Here is a 24289-nt window from a genome sequence, read left to right on the forward strand (position 1 = left end):
GCCGTTTCCCTAACTAATGGTACTAATCTTCTCATCCAACTCTGCCAGAAAGCTAACAAGCATATTTCCCAAAGTGTCACATTTTTAAAATGACAATCAGGTTTTTGCTTTCACTCAAGAACATGCACACAGACAGCCAATACAAAATAAATAACTTTAGAAGTCAGCTTTTCATGTAGGTTTTGCTGTAGAAGGCAACACTGTTGAATGCAGGTTATAGACCAAGACAGCTGCTCTGTGATCCACAGCTCAAACAAAAAGAGGGATTGCAAATAATATTCACCATGTTTCATTCGGCAGCCTTCTGTTTGCTGAATACTCTCCCATTAACAAGATCAGAGGGACAAACATTTCAAAGGTAGAGATTATATTCAAAGTTCTATTTACATACGTATATACACATTTTATAATTTGTCAAAAAATAGCCACTCTATTTATTAAATTAAAGGTAACAAAAAGCAGATATATTGTTTCAAGGTAATAACATACTTCTTTAAAAGGTAAAAAATAGAATTTAAGGAGTTGAATATAAAATACGCTGTGAAAAAAAAAGACAAAAATAAAACTACATAAACACCCAAAGACAGAGTTTCTCAACCTCTTTTGGCCTTCAATGTTTGCTCACAAAAGTTGTATGATTCCAGGTAGTCATATTAATATAGGTATGCAATGTTTATATGGAGTTAGATCAGACTAAATAATAATGAATGCACTCAGAAATGTATTTTGTGAGATTATATATATATATATATATATATATATATATATATATATATATATATATATATATATATATATATATATATATATATATATATATATATATATATATATATATATATATATATATATATATATATATATATATATATATATATATATATATATATATATATATATGCGAACATTGGCTTATGTTAGCTTAGTTTGATATATTAGTAATAATACAGGCTGGTCAGGTTTTCTCTGACAAAATAGTAAAGTGTAACATGAACATTGCAAGCCAAGGCATTGATTTATTTTATTTATTTGTTAACTATTTGTGTGCATTAAAAAAAAATGAAAAAAAACACAAAATACATTTGTCAATCATTCTTTGTGCATTCATTAATATTGAGACTTATTTGACTCCATATTTGTATTTGAGGGCTGTGATATATCTAAAATAAATATCAATACACCAGCATTAAAAAGGATCTTTCAAACGGTCCCAGAAGGTTGAGAAACTTTGTCCAAAGCAATAAAAACAATAATACTCTGCATGTACATAGATAGACCTTTCAGATTTAAGATGTTTAACAATCTTGTGAGGGCATATAAAGAGAGTGACCTTCCCCATGTCCTGAAGTTCCCCGTTACACTCTTTCAATGCCGACATGGGGGTTGTATTGCTGTTAAAGTGCATTAAAACTGTTGCAGGTCTCCTCCTGCTCAGACCAGGCTGAAGCCCTCGTACTGCTCCACAGCCCGAGTGAGACGGCGGTGCAGGATCTCTTTGGTCTGGTAGCGGGGCATGTCCAGCAGGTTGTAGCAGGTGTGTGCCACCGGTAGGTAGTGCTCCTCCGCTGTGGTGGACTGGATGACGATACGCAGGCTCTCCATGCCGTGAATGGGGATGCGGTCACTGCCGGTAAGGAACACTGGAGGCAGGAGACACGGAGGAAAGAGTTAGAATCAACTATAGAGCCGGTTGAAAATGGTTCTACTCGCCACATGTTGCTGCATAAATGAGGCATGGCTGCATTTATATGGCGCGATTATAAAAAGCTTTACAATTTGCCTCTCATTTACACATTCACTCACTAATCTACGTGTTCAGGCTTTAGTTAAAGCCAAGTGTGTGCAGACAGTATATTGTAACGCATGAACAAACTGCACATTATTACAGTATTTATGAGATGTTTGAGTGTGAGAATTAAACTGTCATGCACATTGAGCAATGGGGCAATTAAATACTTACATAAGAACTGCTTCTTCTTTTCCAGAGGGAACTCGTGGAAAACCTCCCAGAACAATCTGACTGTTGGATGAGTGGCTGTATATTCCCCTTTGTAAACAGCATTCTGCAAAGAGGAAAGATGTGGTGATGAAAAGCTGTCCCTATTTTATCATCACTTACACATTTCCTCTCTCTTACACAACATCAACCATTGATTTATCTTACATAACAATACTGCCTAGGTTTTCACACTGATGTTATGTTGTAATCTGAAAAAGGACCAGAGAGTTATCACAAGTGAAAATATGTGAAACCAAAAGCCATTTGGTTGAATATATTGTTTCACATTGCCTTTTTCTAGCAGAGCATAACAGAAAATGTGTATCTCTTGACTTTTCCTTTTTCAGGTCCAACTTTATATTTATCCAAGACAGAAAACTAATGACAGTCCCATCAGCCTCAGCTGTTCTTTGTGTTCAGTGCTAATTTTGTGAGTATGCTAACAGGTCTATGCCTCCACCAACGAGTCAAGTTGCAGTTTACATCCATGTCTGTCCAAAACGCCATCCCTTCATCACTTTATCCTATTAGACATTTGTGTGAGAATGTCATAACTTGATGAATCCTCAAAGCGAACTTTAACAACCAAAATCCAATCAGTTCATCCTGAAGGCTAAGTGGACATTTGTGCAAAATTTTAAGGAAATTCCCTCCAGGCATTCTTCAGATATCACGTTCATGCTTTCTCTGTTAGTGTGCTTGATTACAGAAGTGGGATCAGGTGTGTGGGTAATGTGGCAAGCTGCTAATCATCTTCAATCAACTCTGCTTTAAAGACTTCAACTCCACCATGCTGACAGATTGTAGACTCAGCTACTGAGTTGGTCTCATTCCAGCCTGTAGAGTCTCTTGTTTATCAAAGAGATAAACAAGCTCTACGTTTCAGTGTTCTGTGGTTCTGCATTTGGGTTCAGCCCAATTACTTCCGTATCACTGACGGACAACTCGGCCATGGCTGTCAAAACCCGCAGCTGCTGAACAAATCTTCCCTGTGAAAGTTGGCATGTCATGCGTTACTGCTCAGCACTGTCTTAGTGGAAAGTACTCCCTGCTTTGTCAGTTACACTGTGGAGCATTGTGACTCACTTGCCAGATGTTAAATGGCTTGAAATTTCTGCTGCAAGCCAGAAACTCAGAATTGTTACTACAAATGTTACACATCCAGATTTTTAAACCACACACTGACCTTCTCCATCTCCTCCCAGTTGTAGTTGTTGTTGCCGACCACCATGGCCATCAGCTCAGACGGCTGGAACAGCGGCAGGATCTCCCCACCGCAAACCTTCAGGAAGCCAGAGGAGAAGGCCGAGTACTGCTCGCTCACAGAGTCTGAGAACACGTAGCGCAGGTAGGCCTCCACAAACTCCTTTCTGAAACACACACACACACACACACACACACACACACACACACACACACACACACACACACACACACACACACACACACACACACACACACACACACACACACACACACACACACACACACACACATTTGTTCTGCACTACAGCTGCATCCTCACAACGCAGTTTATAAGGAAATTATTTATCCAGACTTCAAGGTGTGACTGCAAAACACTCGCTTCCTCCTCCATTGTGTCTGTACCCGTGTGTGTGTGTGTTATGATTAACTTGATTATAATTTCAGGCTAACTGGAGTTCAACAACAAACTCATCATCCAGCCTGAGTCTGTTTACATCTCAGTGAGGTCTCACTGCAGAGGTTGCTCAGAGAGGTAAAATGTATCATCTCTTCCATCAGTACGAATACACACGGTGCAACTAAACATTATTTAAGATACAATGCGTGCATTGATGCAAAATACTGTGGTAAAAATGTGTCGCTTAAAAGACAAAGGCAATTTCTTCTCAACTTCTACATCTTCCTAATTCAGTATTTACTCACGGGGATCAAGAGTTAACTTCTTAACCGTCTTAACTGACATGCCACCGCAACATCCCGTTAAAACAGGAAAAGCATTAAAAAAAAAAAAAAGTAAGCAAGATGTTTCAAAAATGAGTTTAAAGAGTCCTCTATGGACTAGCTGTCACAAGTCCTGGCTTTCCTTTGAAGTACTGAGGTTAATTTCCTACTAGAGGAAAAGATGGCTTTGTTTGGGGCTGCGTGGTGGTGTAGTGAGTAGTCTAAATCAACAGGTCTCCTTCAGTGTCTATGATTTAGTTTTACGCCACAGCGACGACAGTTTTCTCTATTAATTCTGTTATTACAGTTCTATATCTGAGTGTTGAGGGGATTTTGCAGGAACAACTTGGGTCACTGCCGCTATCGCCATCTGTTTAGCACCAGCAGCCAGACATGTTGACACTGCCAACCCCACAACTCTCTGCAGACTCCTCCACATAACACTGTAATCAATGCCACTGGCACAAGGACGAGCTGCAGAAACAGGGCGGCGATGGTGTGGAAAAACACACTGACTGACGATTAAAATACCGAATTCTTTGTTTTCTACGTTTTCAACACAGAACATGACCTTCAGTTGGAACAATGGGACACGAGCTGCCAGCTGTGTGAGCGACATGATAATCTCAGTGCTGGAAAAAAACAATACATTTAAAAACCTCATCTGTTTGTCTTTTAGAAAGAGCAGAGCGTAGAGTATTAAACATGTTCATGAAACAAGGTCATTTAAAATGGGACATCAGGTAAAGGAAGCACTGATGAAATTGTTGCTTTAATATAATATATAAAGCTGCCTCACCTGTTGTTTTTGTCCACACTGATGCCTTCTCCTCCAGGAACGAGCTCCTTGACTTCGATCATCCCATAGTTCTCCCTGGTGATCTGAGGTGTGGACACAACAAATAAGTCTTAGATTGGAGTGCAGAAAATACATATTTTTCCTTCAAAAAATCCCATAAAAAGACCAAAACCAACGAAGTATTGTCTGCGTTGCCAAAGCCTGATATATCCTATTTTCTGCGCCATAGACCCGCACTGTTGTCAAAACACAGTGAGCCACACTGGTGACCTCTTCCATCATAACGATGAATAAAGACACTGTAGCTCCAACATACAAGTGGAAGGTGAAGGTTGGATAACATTCTGGGCACATGAACATTCTTCTCATTACTTTTGCTTCTCTGCTGCTGTGTACATGCACACAATGAACATTATTAAATATGTCTCTTTTTGTAACATGTATGTAATTAAGTAATTACTAGAGAGCCGTAAAATAATTGTTCATCAAATCACTCAGCCGCATTTTTTATTTGTATTTAGAAGCTTATTAGGGATGCATTAAACACTTAAATGATATCCATCAATTTGTTTTTAAAAAGATTTACGTCTTCAGCAGAAACCTACGGGTCTGGATCTGACAGCCACAGGCGGAGTAGGGAAGTCAGAAAGTATTAAGAGACAGTCATGTTGTTGGTTTTGGTCTTTTAATTTGATTTTTGGGAATTAGGAAAGTCTTAACCTTAAAGTAATGAAGGGGAAACAGGTGAAAAGTTAGGCTTACAGCAAAGTTGAGAAGAAACATCTCCTCCACATCAACTTCGTCATAGTCTAGAAGTTCTTGTAGACTCCTGCAGAAGAATAAACCGAAGAAGTTAACACCATTATAAACACACCATTGTGTCAAGAGGAAAAACACAAGCGAAAAATCTTATTTGTGTCATGTAAAAATAACTAAACAAATGAGAAGGTGAAGGCCAGAATCACCATCATCAACATAAAATGTTCACCATGGCATGAAGTAAGAAACTCATTAGTACATTTCATATGAAAAATAGCTCCTTCATGCATATCACCATCATGCAAAGCTAAGGACATTGACAGCTGTAATAATCATTTCATAAATCTGTTTGTTCCATCCTATCAGTTTATTACTTTCGCCTTTAGATTTAAAGTTGTCCCCGTTTGACTTTTAAAATGAAAACCAGGGATCAGCTGTTCCTGTCCTACTGCTGCATGGATCAACTAGAAATTGTCTGTTGGATTAAAAGTGAAGTGGCGACATATTGGCTAATAACACCACAGGGACTCAGAGGGAGTGTTGTGTTAGTTTTCCTGCAAACAACATGCTGGATATTTACCACCAAAACACAGGAAACATGGAAAGAGGAAGTGTAGCTGGCAAAAGAAAGGATAATCATTGAAAGAGGGTCGCACATTTAAGACAGTAAAAATAACAGTAGTATTTATAAAAAAAAAGAAAAAGAAAAGAAGATTTGAGATCGTGTCTTATCAGGGGGAGATGTCTCTAAAAGCAACAGTCCAGTTTTGTAGCTTTCAGAGGTTTTATCTCAACATCAATAGTCAACTGGACACAATCAGGCACAAAGGAAATGCTCGTTTCCCTGCTCAGTTCAATGACGAAGTAATTCCCAGAAGCAGTCAATTTTACTGCTCCTTAAAAAAAAAAAACAACAACATTAGGTTATGCAAGTGAGTGAACAATGAAAAATGAACAAAACTAATGCCTTAACAACTTCCTAGTTTTAGACCATTTGGCCTGCCTCAATATGTGGACACAAGCAAGATAAATTGTGTGCAGCAGGGGCAATGTCGACGGGTTACCTGGCCTCGGTGGGTGACAGCTCCTTGAAGTCCTCCAGGGTTGGCGACACATTGAGCAGCTTCTTGTAGAGAACCAGGGGGAAGTGGAGGTCCACCACTGTGGAGTTGTAGATGGCCAGACCGCAGATGATCCCGATCAGGTGGAACCAGTTCTGCTCAACAAAACACTGGAGACGCACAAAAGGAAATTATGATGACTTCTCAAGTCCCACAATGTTTTTAAACTTTAGAGATGAAGATATACCAGCAAGATAAATTCACAACTCTTATTTTCCTGAAATAAATTAGAATTAGTGATAATACCTGGTTAGTGGTATTTATCGGACATGCTTTTCAGATTCTAAATTATCAGAGCTTGATGATAATTATATTATTTAAAAGTCTGTTCTTCAACAAAAACATTTTAGTAAAACATTTAATCCAAAAATCCCTGAAAATAAATATGTAATTAATTCCATTGAACACGCTCAAGTTAAGATTCCAGTGTTAGACATTTAAAATGTGTATTTATGTGTACTATGTGTGTGTACATTTCACTATCCTCTGCAAACTCCATAAAGTTCCATAAAGTCTAAGTAAAAATAATGTATGTATTTAGATTAAAATACCTGTGAGGATTTAATAAAAAAAAAAAAGCTGTTTGAAATGGCCCAGACAGAAACAGGAAATGGAAAAGTGGCAGTGATGATTTTTGTTTATTCATGGATCACTTTCATTTGACTTAAGTAACCAGTGGTTCTTAAAGTTCAGAGACATGTTTCCTTATAGAGGTGAGTGTTTCGTCAACCTGAATGTTCCCACTGACATATCACCACTAACGACAGGACCATAAAACTCTTCCTGGAAAGTACAGCTGCAGGTCAAATAACAGCCAGAACACATATTCTGGACATTCACAAGATAACGGTTATTATGACACATTAAAGCCTCAAAACTCTAAACTGCATTTTAAACTTTTGATTAATGGCTCATGCGCATCATCTCTGACAAACTAATGAACTGTCACTGTCTCTCGTCTACAGAGAGTGAAGGAGGAATTGAACAGACACACTTACCTCGGTATTTCTGAGAGTGTACAAAAGATATATCTCCTTTACCAGCAAGGAAATGTCTGTCTGTTTGGCTCCAAGTCATGTTTCAAGTTGAAGTTAATATGCTAAAAGTTTATCTGATCATACTTCCTTATATGAAAGCTCTACAAATATAGTTTTGGACTCAATTATGATGATCATGTGTATTTAATAATTAACTGTTGGCAGCACTGTTCACGCAATCACACAAGGATATTTTGTATACTACTAATGTTACCATACTAATACCATATCTTTAAAAACAGACCGTGGGATGATTGATTCAAAGCTCCAGAAAAATGCAGTAAGAGGAGGTTAATATGTTTAACTACTGTGTCACTCCCTAAACTCGAAAAAGTCTCTAAAAACATTTTACTCAACTTGGTATCTGCTCCTTAAATGGAAGAAAAAAAGAAAAAAAAAAACCACTTCTGCTTGATGATAAAAGATGCCTGATGGTCCCCTCTGCTTCACTAGTTTGTTTTTGACTGCACTACTTGATATGTTTCAAATGTTTGCAGTTATTCATTTTTATTAACTTACAATGTGTGTTTTTTCACATCATTAACATGTGAATACACTGTAAACTTACTTTGTCTGAGAACCACAGAAGGTTGGACTCTTTGTATTGAGTGAACATCCCATACACAGGGTCCATCAGCTCCTTCAACAGCAGCAGGAAGAACTCTTTAGTTACTCCACCTGCATCCACGGCCTCCTCTCCGTCAAAGATCACCTGGATGGAAGGAGGAGAGAAGAAGATCACAGAAAGTACAGCAGTTTGTTTTCTTTTATCAAAACCACAGAACTACAGTGATCTTCAAAAGCTTAGACGTAGCTCTCACCTTGAGCGGTTTCTTGAGGTCCACATCAGAGTACATGGTGAGCTCTCGTAGTGTGTCGCTTACTAAATGGTTCCTGCGCACATGCAGCACCAAGTAAGGGTTCCGAGCAAGATGGGGTTCCAGCGTGAGCAGCATAAAGACGTTGTGTAGGTTTGCACCACTTACTGCCATCTGGGTAACGGTCACAGGATGAGGTGGGGAAAAGGCAAGAGAAGAGAGTCCAATTCAAAGAAATAATTATGGGACATTTACTGAGAACAATCAAATGAAACCTCAGTGATCAACTGTGTGAAACCACAAGATCACTTAATGATCATTAGCAGCAGGTACCTGCATTTGCAGTTCAGCGTCTGTTTGCAACATGGTTGTCTTGGCTTGAGCGTTCAGTATGAACGGGTAGGCACATAGGTTCACTGAGGGAAAGTCACCCTGCAAGGACAATTAGGAAATATACTTACTACTCTCATACCATAAAGAAAAATGTATACAATATGTCATTCTAAATCAGGTACCTGTGAAGGGGAGGATGATTGTTTCTGGAAAACAAAATGAGAGAAAGCAAAGTCATTTGACATGACTTGAAGTGAAAAAAGGTCAAGAGCAGCAGCTTTTATAAGATCAAACTAAAACCATCCATTGTCAAAGTAGTTATAGGGGCTCGTCTGTGAATTAAAACATTTATTGGACGGCAAGAACTGAGAAACAGCAATAGGATAAAATGACTCACTATCTCTGCAAACACTAAGACTGACATGAGTTAAGAGTCTGTGTGTGTGTGTGTGTGTGTGTGTGTGTGTGTGTGTGTGTGTGTGTGTGTGTGTGTGTGTGTGTGTGTGTGTGTGTGTGTGGCTTCAGCAGATGTCAAGTAACAAGGAAGTGAAATATTGTCAGAGAATGTCAGTACTCACAATGTCAGCTTTATTCAGAAACCATTTGAGGTAGTCTTCCTGGATGTCCACCAGGCTGGTGATGTCAGGGATATAAAAGCGGTTGTACTCCACATGGTGGGCCTTTAAGTTTACCTGGCAACATGGAATAAAAACACCTGCCTCAACACCGTAGTCAACGGTTTATCTCAATAGCCACCAAGCGGGAAAAACACATTTCCTCCTCAGACTGCGCTGAGGGAGAATTGGTGGCTTGTTCACAGGAGCAGCAGGTGAGCTGTGTGGATACCTTGTGGAGTTTCTCCAGCAGCCTTAGAGTGGCGACAAAATAGTTTTCGTGGAAAACCGGTACGAGCAGCGTCTTGCCTCCCGTTAGCATGAACACAACGATGCTCTTGTACATGTCGACCATTCTGGTGAACACGCCGCCGTCCAAAAAACACCACCAGTTATCTGCAGAGACGGAGAAAAAAGGTTGAATTAAATTACAGAGTAAGTACCTTGAACAAAAAAACGACAGTATTTTACTACAACCACAAGCTATAAAGAGAGTTTCTCCGTTGATCTGTCAGTGTTTTTGAACATTTCTAAATGTAAATGTGTTTGTGTTGTAGCACATTCATGCATGAACATTGTTAGTGGCTGTACATAAGCAGGGTCCACAGACTAATCTGTATTTGCAGTATCAGTATGCTGATGGAACAAACTTCTCATCGAATGTTCAAACAGCATCCCAAATCACCCTCACCGCCACACTTTCCGACATAGCAATTAGAGGATCTGGGGACGATCCAACATTTACGCCCACTTCACGCAGTGTTTGAGGTGTGAAAGTAAAGTGTATCAAGTGCGACGCCATTTGAACTCCCAAAGATCTCAGCAACGAAGAAACATCATCATGGTGCTTTGTTTCAAGTGGTTTCAAGTTGGACAAAAGCTGAGTTCTTTTGCTGTGTGGCAAACAGTTTCTTGTTTTTGATTCCTCTCAAACTAAAGGCTCTTGACCCGCTACCAACTAAACCTCGCATCATCTGATTTTGAGGACTTCTGATTTTCCCAAATACCAATATCGGCCTCAGAAATCCGTCAGTCAGTCGGTTTCATGTATTTCTGGAACCCTTTTCATAGTTTGGTGGAGTATCTTGAATGTCGTGATAACAGGCTGAGCATAGGTGAGATGGATGTGGATGAGGACGCAGACGTAACGTAGATGAGGAGTGTGATGTGGTGTGATAGTGCCACAGGTTGTTGACATGACGTGACCATTTCAAATCACTTTGAGTGATTTTGAGTTTTGGATTCAAAATTGTTGAGAGTACATGCAAGTATGGTACCCAATACTTTGCTGGGGTTGGCGTCAAGCCGGAGGATGGCCATTGCCAGGGGGATAGTGAGGCGGATGTAGTTCTTGGAGTCAAACAGGGCCGGGTACTCAGACAAGATGAGGTAGATCCTCATGGCCTCGACGTCGGGAGGGGAGCGCGGCAGCTGAGGGATCAACAGACTCTCAAAACTCTTGGTGGCCTAAACAGAGTCGGACACAGAACAAGGGAGGACATGTTTAACAGATTGTGTATATAGATCTACTTTTAATTACACAGATATACGGAACAATATTTACTGTTATAGATGGAAACGTATTTGAAATATATTATATTATGATGTGTTTGAAAGCTACAAGTATCAATAAATAAACCAGATAACATTATGGGATACTTTTGAATTCCAAAACAGTTTGAATCAAAAATATCCGTCGCTAAATTTTGGGAGAGGCTTTTAGTGGTTTGGAATGTGGCCTCGGTGTCATGTTGGGTTGAGGAGCGTCATGATCCCCAAACCTATGATTACTGAGCTAATGTTAGCGGTTATGACTCAATTCATGAGAATACAGCAGAACTTGATGTACTTTCAAAACAAGCCCAATATTCACATACGAGTATGTTCTTATCACCACAAGCTAGTAATCCAGTGCTGTGTAACAATCCCAGATTTCCTCCTTTAACTGCTGCATTATGGTGACAGAGACCCAAACAGGAAGCTAGTTTGAGTATTAACTCAATAACAAACTTGAGTCATGTCAAGTTTTGGCTCAGGAGCAGAAAAGAGTAACATGTTATTACCTTTTATACATTCTTAAATACACTTTTGGTCAATACCTGTTCCAGAAGTCCAGAGAAAGCCGGTTTGCTGAGCGCCTCAAATAGCTTTCTGACAGAGTTGAGATCGATGCCTGGGATCTTCGGGTTGGTTTTGAAGTGGGTATCATCACTAAGAAGGCAAACAAACACATGATTATGTTAACCACCTATGATGTCTGAGTGATTACCAACAGGATAGAAATAGGTCAGAGCTCAGATTCAGGGACTTTGAGGCGAAGCCTTGATGTTGAAGGCTCACGTTACTTTGGATTAAACGCCAACGGTTAGGTGAACACACAGCCTTAAAGGTATTTAAGTCAATCCCTGAGCAGATCTCCTCTTCGGCCTGAGAGAGCCGAGGATAGGGAGTACAGACTGATGCACAAAGCCAAAAAAAAAAAAAAAAAAAAAACAGCATGAACGACAGCGACTATTTACAGTGTAAGCCTTCATATTCCTGTAGCACAGGATTTATTTAGCCATAACACAAATACATCAGATCTGTTCTCGTGGAGACTGCTTGCCAAACAAAAAACACTGATGCAGATAGTACATCGAGTATGATCACTGACCCACTTTATTTTGAGAACTCTGTGAGCTTAAAAAAAAAAAAATTCTGCAATACTGTATTAAACTACAGTTTAAGCACACTTATCATTTGTTGCTGACCATGTTTGAATGCATGTAATACAGTTTTATTTATCCATTTATGATGCATCATTTATTCCTACAGTTCCAGCCAAACATTGTTTCCATTCATTTCCATGTGGTATAAAAATCAATTAACTTTGGCTAAAATGAAGACAAACAAGCTTATGGGTTAGCTGTAATGTAAAGTGTATCTGCTTTGTAGTAAAATGTACAAAAGCAACTTGTTACTTTAAACCACTAAGATGGTCCAATGTGAAAACTGGTTGATAGTTTCAGTGACTACTAATCTCTGATGACTTTCAGCAGACAGTACAGTCTGAAGTACTTTAGGTTGTCTCCAGACGTCTGTTTTCCACCCCGATGGCCTCCACTGTTCATTCCCTGGACGCGATAAATATCTGCTGATGAGTCTGTACTAAAAAGCCAACATACCTTCACACACAGTGATGGTCAGAGAACTCAGTCAGCGACCAGACAGATAGCATCTGTCCCAACCCTGACGATCAGCATGTTTTGGTGGATAAGACATGCCATGAAGGGGACCCTGTGAGGTCCCTGCTGCTTCAGTTCTCAGGAGTCTAGCTTTCATATGAGTCTAAAAGATCCTCTGAATATTTCTGGCAAAACACACAGTGGATGCACAGACCAGGTAAAGGGAGACCCCTCAGAAAACCCTTTTATGCATGCTATACTTGTTATATTTCAGTTTGATAATACATTCTTCAATCAGTCAACACAGCAAAACAGATACTCTGAAGACCATTTTGCTGTGAGAAAAGAGAAAGGTCTGTCTGTACGAAGGTCTTCGCTTTCCCTTCAAGACAGCAGATATTCATTTCATCTACAGTCCTGAACTTAAGCGCACCAGCATGAGGCTGTTAAGCAATATATCAACTCTTTATTTGTTCAATTTGTCCTTACAGTCTCACTTTCGTGCGTTATACTTTTACCATTCGATGCTTTAAAAAGGTTTGTTTCCTCACAGTCATCTCGGGTACTTTTCTTTTCTTTTTGTGTGTGTTTTTAAATTTAATTTAATTTTAAACCTTCCAGTGGTAGAAGAAGTAGTATTCAGATCTATTATTTAAGTAAAAGTACAGAAGAATTATTAGCAAAATGTACCGAAAAGTATCAAAAGTGAAACGTAGTCATTCTGCAGAAAAATGGCCCCTGACCGGCATATTAATTATATATTTTATAATATATTGTTAACATGGATTGCTCAATGTATTAGCAGCATTTTAGTCTTATAGCTAGTTGAGGTGGAGCTACAACTTTACATGCAGTGAAGAAGTTAAGTCAAGTGGTTTATCATGTGTTTATTGTCAAATCTAAACCCAAAAAGTAATTAGCTGCTGTCAGAGTGGAGTGGAAAAAAGTGCAATATTTCCCAGTGAAATGTAGAGGAGTATCAAACATCTTGAGTTGAGTACTTAATTACTTTTGTAAACATGGCGTTTACGTACCTTTGGTCCAAAAAGCTGGCGTTCCAACAAGCCGTAGAGGAGAGTTGAATTAGAATGTCACTGAGCACAAAAACATAAAACAGTCCCACTCTGAGAAATGTTTGACCAATGAGAACAAAGACCATTCAAATAGAATTGATTTAACATAGTCAAGTAAAACCACTACCAACACTAAACATCTACAAGAGAATGTACAGTTTGTATGCGTATTATATACAGTTCAATCCAATGCATTCAAAATAAGAACTTTCATTCTTTAACTTACTTTGTGACACTGGAATCTGTGCTGTACATCAGCTTTAACCTCCATGAGTTTAATCTTTCATAATTGATTGGGGAGATTGATTTACTGACATTAATCACTCTGAAGTCTTCTGGGGGGACAGAACTCTGTAGAGAGGAGGACAACAGAGACCAGATAACAGTACAAACATTTGGCAGATTGTTTGCAGTTGTGTCTCTTTCCTGCTTGAAGATAAAACAAATAGGCCACACCTTCAGTCCAAATATTTAGCAGTAGAGGCTGAATGTGTGTTATGTCTTTATCAGAGCACAGTCCTGACAATTTGCTGGATATTTGTGGCAGACAATTGCTCCATAATATACAGTAAGGCTCATGTATAAAGAAAGATTACACATTATGCCACCCTGTGGTGAAACACTGAAACTGATTTAATGGAAATTCTACACTTTTAGGGGTATTTTTTTTTTATTATTAAGCTGCATATTTTGAAATTGTTTGTCTTATAATTATGAATAGATTATAGTTTGTGTTGAGGGTTTAGTGCTGACAGTAAGGTTAGAGGAAATGTATCAAGTGGACTGGAGATTTCTCTTATCCTAGTTTAATTTTACGTTTCATCGTGCTTTCTAACTTTAGGTGATATGTGCAGTATGTGTGCAGTAAAATGCCAATAAGATGTTAAATTGCAATGCTGCAAAAAATGATGATATTTTGATAATTAGGCTTTGAATTATGTCAAATAACTGACAGCAATCAACAGGACTAAAAGTCAAACTTTTCTAGACAGATTTGAAGTCAACTAATGCAAATACAACAACAACAACAACAACAACAACAACAACAATAATCCAGGTAACAAACTTGAGAGTGAGAGAAGGCTACTAAAATCTTAATTAAATCACCTACCTGGTCATTAGAGTACAATAGGAAGCTATGGTCTCCTCCACAGATGATTTTGGACACTGTATATTGTTTTGAGTCTGAAAAAAGAAAGGAAAGAGAAACAGAGAAACAGAAAACAACATTTTATAACAGTTAATCTAATAGTTACAGAGTGTAGATGTATTTCTTGCTTATTTTATTATACAGTAGAGCATTTTCAACTGCATTGTATGAAGTTATTCTTTACAAATGACCATGAGTATATGCTGACCCATACAGTACCGTAACGGAAACACGTGAGGCCCCCCCGCAGAATAACCCTAAGAGCCCCCCCTCCCCCCATGTAGGCAAGCTTTTCTTTTGAGGGAAATTTATTGTTGCTAACGTTAGTCCACAGCAAGGCTGTCAAAGTATAACGTAAGCTACATGGTAATGTTAGCTATAGTAAACAGCACAATACCTGTCTCTTCTGGCAGATTAGTGCATCCTTCACCGGCCGGTCGAAAAATACTTGTTATTTTTGGAAGTTTGGCATTAAATTCAGCAATTTTTTGTTTTGAATGCCGCTTTTGGGCACCCCTTTTGAATTTGCGTTTAATTTTCTCCTCAGGAAAAATCAGTGTTAACGTAACTGAGTGAATCAGTGCTAACGTTAGCAACCTATTTGCCGCGGGCGTGCTGGTCTGTGACCTTCTGACCTTTGTCGTCATGTCACTAACCTAGGTAACAAAGAAAGCACAATTAAATATTTATTTATCTTTATATCAACTCTGGAAAGACAGACAAGACAATAGTGTACATCCCATGTAATTCAAATGAGAGAGCGAGAGCGAGAGCGAGAGCGAGAGCGAGAGCGAGAGCGAGAGCTCTACGGGTCTGGACACATAGTTATGAAGGATAAAAGATAATATACCGTGAATGAATCAAGCAATGATCACCCTTAAATCTTTGTAAAATAGTTTCCATAGTCATCTTCCAGCCTGAAAAAGGTTCTCCTGTGACAGATGTCCACTAGATTATATTATCAACAAACACATTCACACTAAAAGCTGAACACTGATCATTCAAACACCACAAACTACGGTGTATTTTAGAAGTACTGTTTTCATTATTATTTTTTATTATTCATTATCAGCATTGCCACACCCAAGTGAAAATCTACCATCTGAGTGATTTGAAAAAAAGCCATTTCATCCACACTCATGCATACAGTAAAGTGAGCACAGAGTCTTCTGCTTACCTGTTCTATATGAATTTCCAGTCAGGAAACTGGCCTTCACAGGAAGCGGGCTCCTGGCGTCCCCCAGTAGTCCTGTGCCCAGCTGGCCATGGCTGTTACAGCCAAATGCGTACACCACATCAGAGGAAGGCACAAACGCCAACGTGTGGTGCCTGACAAAAAGGGAAAAAGAGCAAAATTTATGATTCAGAGGGACAGAACCAGCCTCTAATACACTGAGTTCATTAGATGCACTGGGATTCAAGACAATCCAATCCCCTCGCAATTTAATTTGTGATCATCTGATCTTTAGTTTTTGTTGATACGGTTTCACAAAAGGCATTTAACTTTGAAATACTTTTAAAGTTAAAGCAGAACAACCAAAAAAAAAAAAATCACCACATCCTAAAAAAAGCTTAATCAACACCTTTCTGAAACAGTTTGAGCTTCAACATTTCTAATTGTATTGAGATGCATCAGATTGTTCAGGTGTACCAAGTAAACCAGTGAGCAGGTTTACCTGCCACAGGTGATCTGGGACACTTCAGTGCCCATGAGCTCCAGCACTCGTCTGGGTAAAAGTTCATTATTGGTGGAGCCATGACCCAGCTGACCCCACGAGCCTTCGCCAAATGTAAACAAGCCGCCATCCTGCCAGAGACACAATTAATTTTACTGTTGTTGTTGTTGTTGGAGACAGAGATTCTTGGCAGTTATTCAAAGTAAAACATTGTTTTTCTCGAGGACCGTGTGTCGAGGTGCTGTGCAATAAAAGGTCACATGCAACACGTAGTGGATTACAATAAAGCAAGAATACTCAAACTGATAACCCAAGTATAAGACAGCTGACCAAAAAGCAACTAACAATACTGACCTATGTAACATTTGGTGGCAAAATACTGCCATATTATGTGGGTTGTTTATCTGTATTCGTACCTTTGTGAGAGCTGCTGTATGTTCATTTCCACAGCTGATATAACAAACTTTTTGAGATCTCAAAAATTTGATGTGGCACGGGACAGCTCGATCTGAGAAGGGGAACGCAAACAAGCAAAGGTCACACTGTATTAAACTGTTAGAAGTATTTATAAATGAGTGGTACGACTTAGGGGAACATGGCAACTTCTGCATTTGACTCTCGTATTGTCCCCTTGGACTTCCCCGTCCTCCTGGCTCCTTTCTATCCAGTTCATTATTACCTTGTTTATCATTGAGACCAAGTTGTCCAGCTCTGTTTTTTCCCCAACCAAACACAGCTCCAGACAAGGAGAGAGCAAAGCTGTGGTCTCCCCCGGCGGTTATCTGTGCCAAAGGAATACCCGACAGAGACTTCAGGGGATGAGGGAACAGCTTGCTGGACTCTCCTTTCCCGAGACCGAGCTGGCCGCTGGTGTTCTGGCCCCACGTGAACAGCTGGCCATCTGAGAGGGAAAAGGGCAGAAATGCAAAAATAGGTTACTGTTCATCTACACCAATTACTGCCAGTACAGGCAAATATACATTTGTTTGGTAATGTGAGTCTATCTAGTTGCTAAAATGAAAAGATGAATCTGCAACATCCCTCAGGTACACCTCTGTTTCTCTCCAATCTGTCTCGTGTCACTGTGAAATAAAGGCAAGATGCCAAAAAATGGCCATAAGAAAATTAGAAATGGGTAAAAAAATAATAATTAAAAAAAAGGTTGTAAAACCCTTAACTGCTTTCTCAAAATATGAAGTCCAAATTAATATTTCCTATGTAGTGTCCTAAATTTGCTCTCTGCCATTTTTATTTAGTGTCAGTATTCTGAGATAAATAAAATATTAAAAGTAAAAAAAAAAGCTTCTCAACAGCTGATGCATTTTCTTTCAATTTGTCTGCCTGTGGTGATTTCCAAATCAATTTGATTATGCAGTATTTTTGGGGGCATGTTTGCTCAACTGACAGCCTATCACAATAACACTAACCCAACCAGTGGTCAGTTCCCCACAGAGAAAACTAAAATCAAACGTGTAGGGAACCAAAATACAACGTAATTTGTCGGTGAAGAATAATTTGAGATGTATTTTGAAGAGATTGTGTCTGGCATACCTCTAGAAAGTGCAATGCAGTGCTGATTCCCACACATTACTTGAGAGATCCGCTGTTCACACAGCCTTTTGACCAACCTAAGGGGGGAAAAAACATTTGTTAATCAAACTATAAAACAAGTCTACAAAATTACAAATGACAGTAAAACTTGAGTTCTCTTTTTATCAGTTGAGAGATCATTAAATGCTACCATAGTAAGGTGTCCAGGAGTAAGGGACCTAACCTATAAGTCAGTATTTCATTTCAGGAAAATTTGTAATTAATAACAGACGAGTCTTTAAACTAAACTGTCAGGCCAACCCTAAGAAACTACTTCACAGTCTAAAGGTTTTACTGTCCTATAACACTAAAGCAGGCAATTCACTGCATCCAAATAGTTATTTCATGGGAACAGAATAATTCATGGCATTGCTATTTTGGATGTATGGGTTACTACAAATTGAACCCAGCGGTAATGCTTATATTCAAACCTCCAGTCCCTTCAACGTCATTTTCTTGTAGTGTTTTTTTCTTGGCAGGGTAAAAGCTTGAATTCCTCTATGACGGTCTACTCGCTCACCTTGGGATTCGAACAGCCGCCTCTGCAATCCCCAGGCCGAGTTGGCCCCCTTCACCAGCTCCCCAAGCAAACACTTGACCCTGCTCATTCACCGCCATTGAATGGGACCGACCACTCGACACCATTGTTATCGTCTGAGTATCCAGAGCTCCTACAAGCTCTGTGGAGGTGAGGAAGAAGAAGATCGTCAGAGTAGATCTTAGTAGATCATTTATCAAGCTACAATCTCATTTGGTATGCAGTAACCTGGTCCATGATTAATTTGTCATAGTAAGTCAAATTTTGCTTATCAAAACTAAACCACCTTTCCTTTCACTTAGCAAGCTACAGATTCCAAATGCTATTTAATATTAATTTCAGACTGTGGACTTCTCTCCGTGACATATTATGTGTCACACCATAGAAAATAGAGAAATGCAGCCAGAAGCACATGTGAGGAGGACATAGTGTAGTGCAGATTGGTGTGTGGTTTCCTGCTATAAAACTGTTTTATCATAGAAGATTAACTGGGTTAGACGCTACAATTGCTTAGAGGAATTACAAATACCCAATAACTCTGGTTTCAATTAAGCTTATACTACAATAATATCTGAAAACATGTAATCAGTAATCTACATATTGTAGGCTTATTACAAATATATATTCAAGTAAATAAACATGCCTGATGACTTCCCAAAACATGATGAAGTATCAAGTGAGTACAAGTGTTTATACAATGTTTCAATATGTGGGATATCATACAGGTCGTTTCCATCCTACACACTTCACCAAGTTTATTCAAGAACCTTTTATTGAATAGGTCTATATATTTGCTCAAGTTCCAATGATTTCTGCATTTATTCATTGTTGTCAAAGCTTCACCCACATGCCGAGACAAAGTAACACAAACTTCCTCCCACATGACACCAACACAGTCCCACCACTGTCTGCAATCACTCCACAAGCCATGAGAGTGTTTCACATCTCCTAGAAATGGTAATGAACCCTCTCGGAGATGGAAGCACTTGAGTGTAAACACTGACACTCTGCACAGTTTGCTTTGCATTTAGATTCAGTAAAACACAACTACATAAAGTCCATTAGTTGAGGAATGAAGCTTATGATATTGCATCATGTTTGCTCATGCTTTTGTAGGAGTCATCCAGATCTTGTGATATCTAGTAGCTTTAAATCAAGACAAACTTGCTATGACCTGCAAGATATTTCACTGCATTCTACACAATGAGGGTGGTTATCTAGAAAATCACAATGTTGGAACCACGACATCATGAGATATTCTCACGCAAGGCTGTAACTACCACAGAAAGTCCAGTTATGCAATATGTCTTTTGGTTGAATATGTTCACAATTCATGTTCAAGTCCCTTGAATTAAAAAAAAGTATAGAAGTTAAGCCCAAATCTGTCATTTCTAACTTTAATGTTTGCAAAGAAACGAGACTAAGAGTCTACAGTCATGCTAGCAGCTCTATGAGGCTAAACGTAGGTACAGTGCTACTTTTAGCTAAACGCTCACTAGGACAATGCTACCATGCTAATTATTTAGCAGGTACGATGTTTACTATCTTAGATTGGCGTGTTAGCATGCTAATATTAGCATGATCTGTTTTTTAGTGCCTTTGTAAACACGCCGTGTCATGCTCACCCACATTTCGGGTAACTTTCCACTCACACCTACTGAAAGCAGTGCAGCAGAGTGGTGCAACAGCCTACAGGATGTAATGATTCATCAAAACGGGTCAGGGAATATGCCGGCCATGACGAAGGCTTACCTGGGGAAGTCCCCGGTTTGCTGTGGCCCAGCTGTCCACAGCTGTTAGAACCACACGTGTACACACTACCATCATGCAGCAGGAACATGGAGTGTTGACCTCCACAAGCTACTTCTTTCAGTCCCCTGCCACTGAACACATGACAGTTCCTCGGCTCAAACATGGGGTTCCTCTCAATACCAATGCCCAGCTGTCCGTCTTTTGCATTACCCCAACCAAGCATGTTGGCAAAGAGAAGAGGGGATGAGCACCAATCTGAAGAGGCAGAGAGAGTGATGGCCAGATGGAGGAAGACAGCAAAAATGTTCAGACTTCAGAGCAGCCCCGCTTTCTCCTCTTCATGTAAAGTCCAACCCTGGAAGAAACAAAACATTTTTTATTTCTGGCATCTTTTAAGAAGAAACTATGGGTTTAGAGGTGTGGCTGTGTGTGAGAATGATGTAAGCTGTATGACAGAAGACCAGGGCAGTGTGTTTAAATAAACTCTCAGTGTAATCCCTGCTTAAGCAGCTCCATGCAGTCTTGCCTTACTGTCAACCCACATGCAATGCAATACGTGCATGTTACTGACTGAGTTAGCCATGAGTACACAATAAGAAAAAACAAATGTGACATAAATTAGGAGACAAAAATAATATAAAATCAGGTAAAAGCAGCATGAACATGAACTCAAGGATCTGTCACCTTATCAAATTCATTAGAAGCTATGAAACTAGGATAACCAAATAAATTCATAACAAGGACAAACACAGCTATACTTCAGACATCTGACCCAAATTTGACCACTTTTATGTCCGTGTTTGAAAGTGGTTAGCTGTTTGTTTCCACTGATTTGTATGAATGGAAATATCCATTATGTCTTCTACTTAAATTGAATAACTTTTAGTTTTACACTGTTTGTCAGACCTTAGAGCTCAAGTTGACATCTTCAAACTGATTGTTCGAAGTTGTGATGGGCCTTTTTGACCATGTTTTTACATTTTATAGACATAGAGATACATTGAAAAATAGTCAGATAACAACAACAACAACAACAATCAGAATAATTGTTTATTGTCAGCCCTCTTTGTGATGTTTAGTTTTTGTTCAAACTAAATATTTGAAACATATCTCAGTATTTGATGCTTTGTTAGTAATTTTCTTGCTATTTTATTAAAATGTTCACACGATTGTTCTATTTTATGTTTGTAAAGCATATAGCAACTAAATGTAGTCATTAGTAAGTAGTAGTATTACCTAATGCATAAAACTCAACAATCTGCAGCCTCTAAAATGACCATGAAGATCAATCAACTATCAAAGCTTCTCTACAGTTTCAATTAAAAACTGAACATTACAACCTTCATGAGGGAAGGTGAGCTGTTGTATTATTGGACTGCATTTTTAGTTGAGTGTACCTACTAACCTCCAGTCAACCGGGTGTATGTAGTGAGAAGAGTGCCAACCAATAACGTTAACAATAACGCCACAATTAGTAAACACTAGGAGACTGTTTGAATGCATGTTTATTGTCTGTGGGTTATTATTATTATTATTATTATTATTATTATTATTATTATTATTATTATTAGCAAACATTGCAATCACAATTAGCTCAATGTAAATCTCGTTAGCTAGCTGTGTTTAAGTGTGACCTGTAACTTGGATGGTCTACAGTATTGCATTTAAGATTCCGTTAGCTCGCTGTTGGGGAGAAAGTAAAGAGGAGTGGCCTGCGTTGTGTAGACATTATAATCACTGTATGCTGGCGTAGCTTAATATCTCGAAACATCTAACTGACATCTTGATTAAACAGTAAATTAACGGAACCAAATCAGACGGTTTGATGACCCACACGAGCTGTTATAGTTCATAGTTAGCTATATAACCTTAGCAAGCTACAGCAACGCTGGCTGTCAGAGTAATGGCTAAATGCACAGGAATCCACTGGTTCACCGATGTCTCGATTAATAGTACAACTGTGTTGCAACACAGCAGGGTGATATCCAAAATCAAAAGAGGTGTTTACCTGGATAGATGCATTCTGAATTTGGGAGTCCGGTTTCCGTTCTGCTCAGAAAACAAACGAGGAAGTACGAAGTACCACAGCTGCTACGTCACCGAGCGTTTAAGTCAGGAAAAGCAGCAATTGGCCTGCCAATCAGGAAGTGCTGGTCACAACCAGAGCCGTTTAATGAGAGTCACGTCATCTCCGATCAGCCCGATGGAAAATTCTTTTACAGCAATGGCGGCTCATTGAGCCTCACTGCGGTTAAATTGGCAGACACTCGGATCTCCGTGGTCAAATCAACAGACACTGCAATTTTGGTGCGCCTACATACTGAAATATAAACGCATTAGAGCAAGCGAGGGTCCCCGCGAAATTAGCGGAATGATTGACGTGAGACAACTTTCGGTTTTCAAAATAAGATGTCAACAAAGCGTATATTAAAATTTCATATATGGAGATAAGATTAAATGAATTACATTCACATTAAGTAAAAAACATATTACCTGCATCTCGTTAAATGGGTTTAAAATCAAATTGAGTTAAATGAAAAATACAACTAAATTGTGCGTGAAGTGTCTTTATTCTTTGATTTGAGGGTTGCTGGAAAGATAATTAAATGAATAATATCTGACTGACTGATATGTATGTGTTCCACATTGGGAGGCATTGTAACTTACTTAATCAGTGTGAGAGTGTGAATGGGACCTGCAATTTCTGGAAGTACTGGATCTCAGCCAGAATCTGGTATATTTATCTCTACCTATAATAAATGATCTCTGCCTATATGTATGATAAACATTCACACACGTGTCTGCACAACTTTGAGGTCACAGAAAAAATTGCTACATTTATGAAGTTTTGATAAAATACATTCATACATCTGACAGAATGTCTTCTCGTTGCACCTGCTCTGTTTCAGAACTAACCAAGCCTCTAAAGCAGAAAAGACAGCCCAGGTCCCACAGTCCAGGTGAACCTGTGACATGTTCTCAGGAGCTTAAAAGCGGGTTCTACCTGTTAGCTGGTCGTCTGGTATTTTCACCTGTCCAACACAAATGCTTTACGATATGAGTAAAATAAAACTGAAATGCAATTTTCAGTATGGGTGGAGTCAGAGATGTCCTGAAAAGACATATACCAGCCATTGTGTGGAATTATTGAGAAAACTATTTTTATACCAGCTGTGCTCCCAGTAGACCACAACACTAACACAAAAAATCTGTGCAATAGAAACACACTGTGCAATAAAAATACCCTGTCTGTATATATATATATATAATATTTCTTAGTATTTTAGCATTTTTAGTTATACTTACTGTGGATCTTGAACATGTTGTACTTTTACTTATTCCTTAATTACTTATTTATATTACTTGCTGCTCTTGTTTTTTACTCTGTATCTTGTGTGCACTGTCCACTTTGCTGCTGTGATCCTGTGACTTTCCCCACTGCAGGACTAATAAAGGAGTAGCTTATCTTATACATTACATTACATTACATTACAGTCATTTAGCAGTTACAATAAGTGCATCAACATTGGTAATCAAAAGAACTACTAGTCACCAGAAGTCATATAGTCTTTATAACACCTCAAATATTCAGTAATTTACTCTTTGCATGTACAAATGTAGGACTTTTAATTCAGTCCTACATTTGAAGAAAACCTCTTAATTGGCACAGTAAAAAAACTTGATTTTCAGTATGGGTGGAGTCAGAGATGTCCTGAAAACAAATATGTCAGTCACTGCCTGGAATTATTAAGAAAAGTCTTTTTATAGCATCCTAAAAGATTCAATTATGTGAAATGTGTTCTTAGAAATGTGGGACTTTTACTTTGGAAAATGTCTTAATTGGTACAGTAACCAATGTTTGATTTTTAGTAGGGTGGAGTCAGAGATGTTCTAAACCCATATACATCAATCATTGTCTGGCATTATTGAGAAAACTCTT

The 24289-nt window shown here is 38.8% G+C and overlaps 1 protein-coding gene across 2 annotated transcripts; it reads right to left on the reverse strand.

The window, feature by feature from the left end:
* Window positions 1-861: 861 nt before the first annotated feature.
* On the reverse strand, window positions 862-22433 carry herc3 (HECT and RLD domain containing E3 ubiquitin protein ligase 3). 2 transcript variants are annotated; one of them, XM_068726906.1, is made up of 25 exons: window positions 22358-22433; window positions 20350-20704; window positions 18580-18739; window positions 18021-18097; window positions 17149-17370; window positions 16886-16977; window positions 16470-16600; window positions 15971-16122; window positions 14755-14828; window positions 13870-13994; window positions 13605-13664; window positions 11506-11617; window positions 10684-10873; window positions 9639-9802; window positions 9371-9484; window positions 8975-8998; window positions 8793-8891; window positions 8463-8633; window positions 8210-8353; window positions 6548-6714; window positions 5487-5553; window positions 4725-4807; window positions 3186-3369; window positions 1961-2063; window positions 862-1640 (listed from the first exon to the last, which is right to left on the reverse strand). In XM_068726906.1, exons 2-25 carry the CDS (start codon window positions 20570-20572, stop codon window positions 1432-1434), a joined length of 3147 nt encoding a protein of 1048 aa, XP_068583007.1. In that variant the 5' UTR covers window positions 20573-20704; window positions 22358-22433; the 3' UTR covers window positions 862-1431. The 2 variants fall into 2 exon arrangements, with proteins under 2 accessions (XP_068583007.1, XP_068583008.1); XM_068726907.1 differs by lacking the exons at window positions 862-1640; window positions 1961-2063; window positions 3186-3369; window positions 4725-4807 and having other exon boundaries at window positions 5512-6379.
* Window positions 22434-24289: the final 1856 nt, after the last annotated feature.

Source organism: Cebidichthys violaceus, unplaced genomic scaffold (genome assembly GCF_023349555.1).
Source record: "Cebidichthys violaceus isolate CVI_PGR_0920_01 unplaced genomic scaffold, fCebVio1.0.p SCAF_4, whole genome shotgun sequence".
Taxonomy (NCBI): Eukaryota; Metazoa; Chordata; class Actinopteri; order Perciformes; family Stichaeidae; genus Cebidichthys; species Cebidichthys violaceus.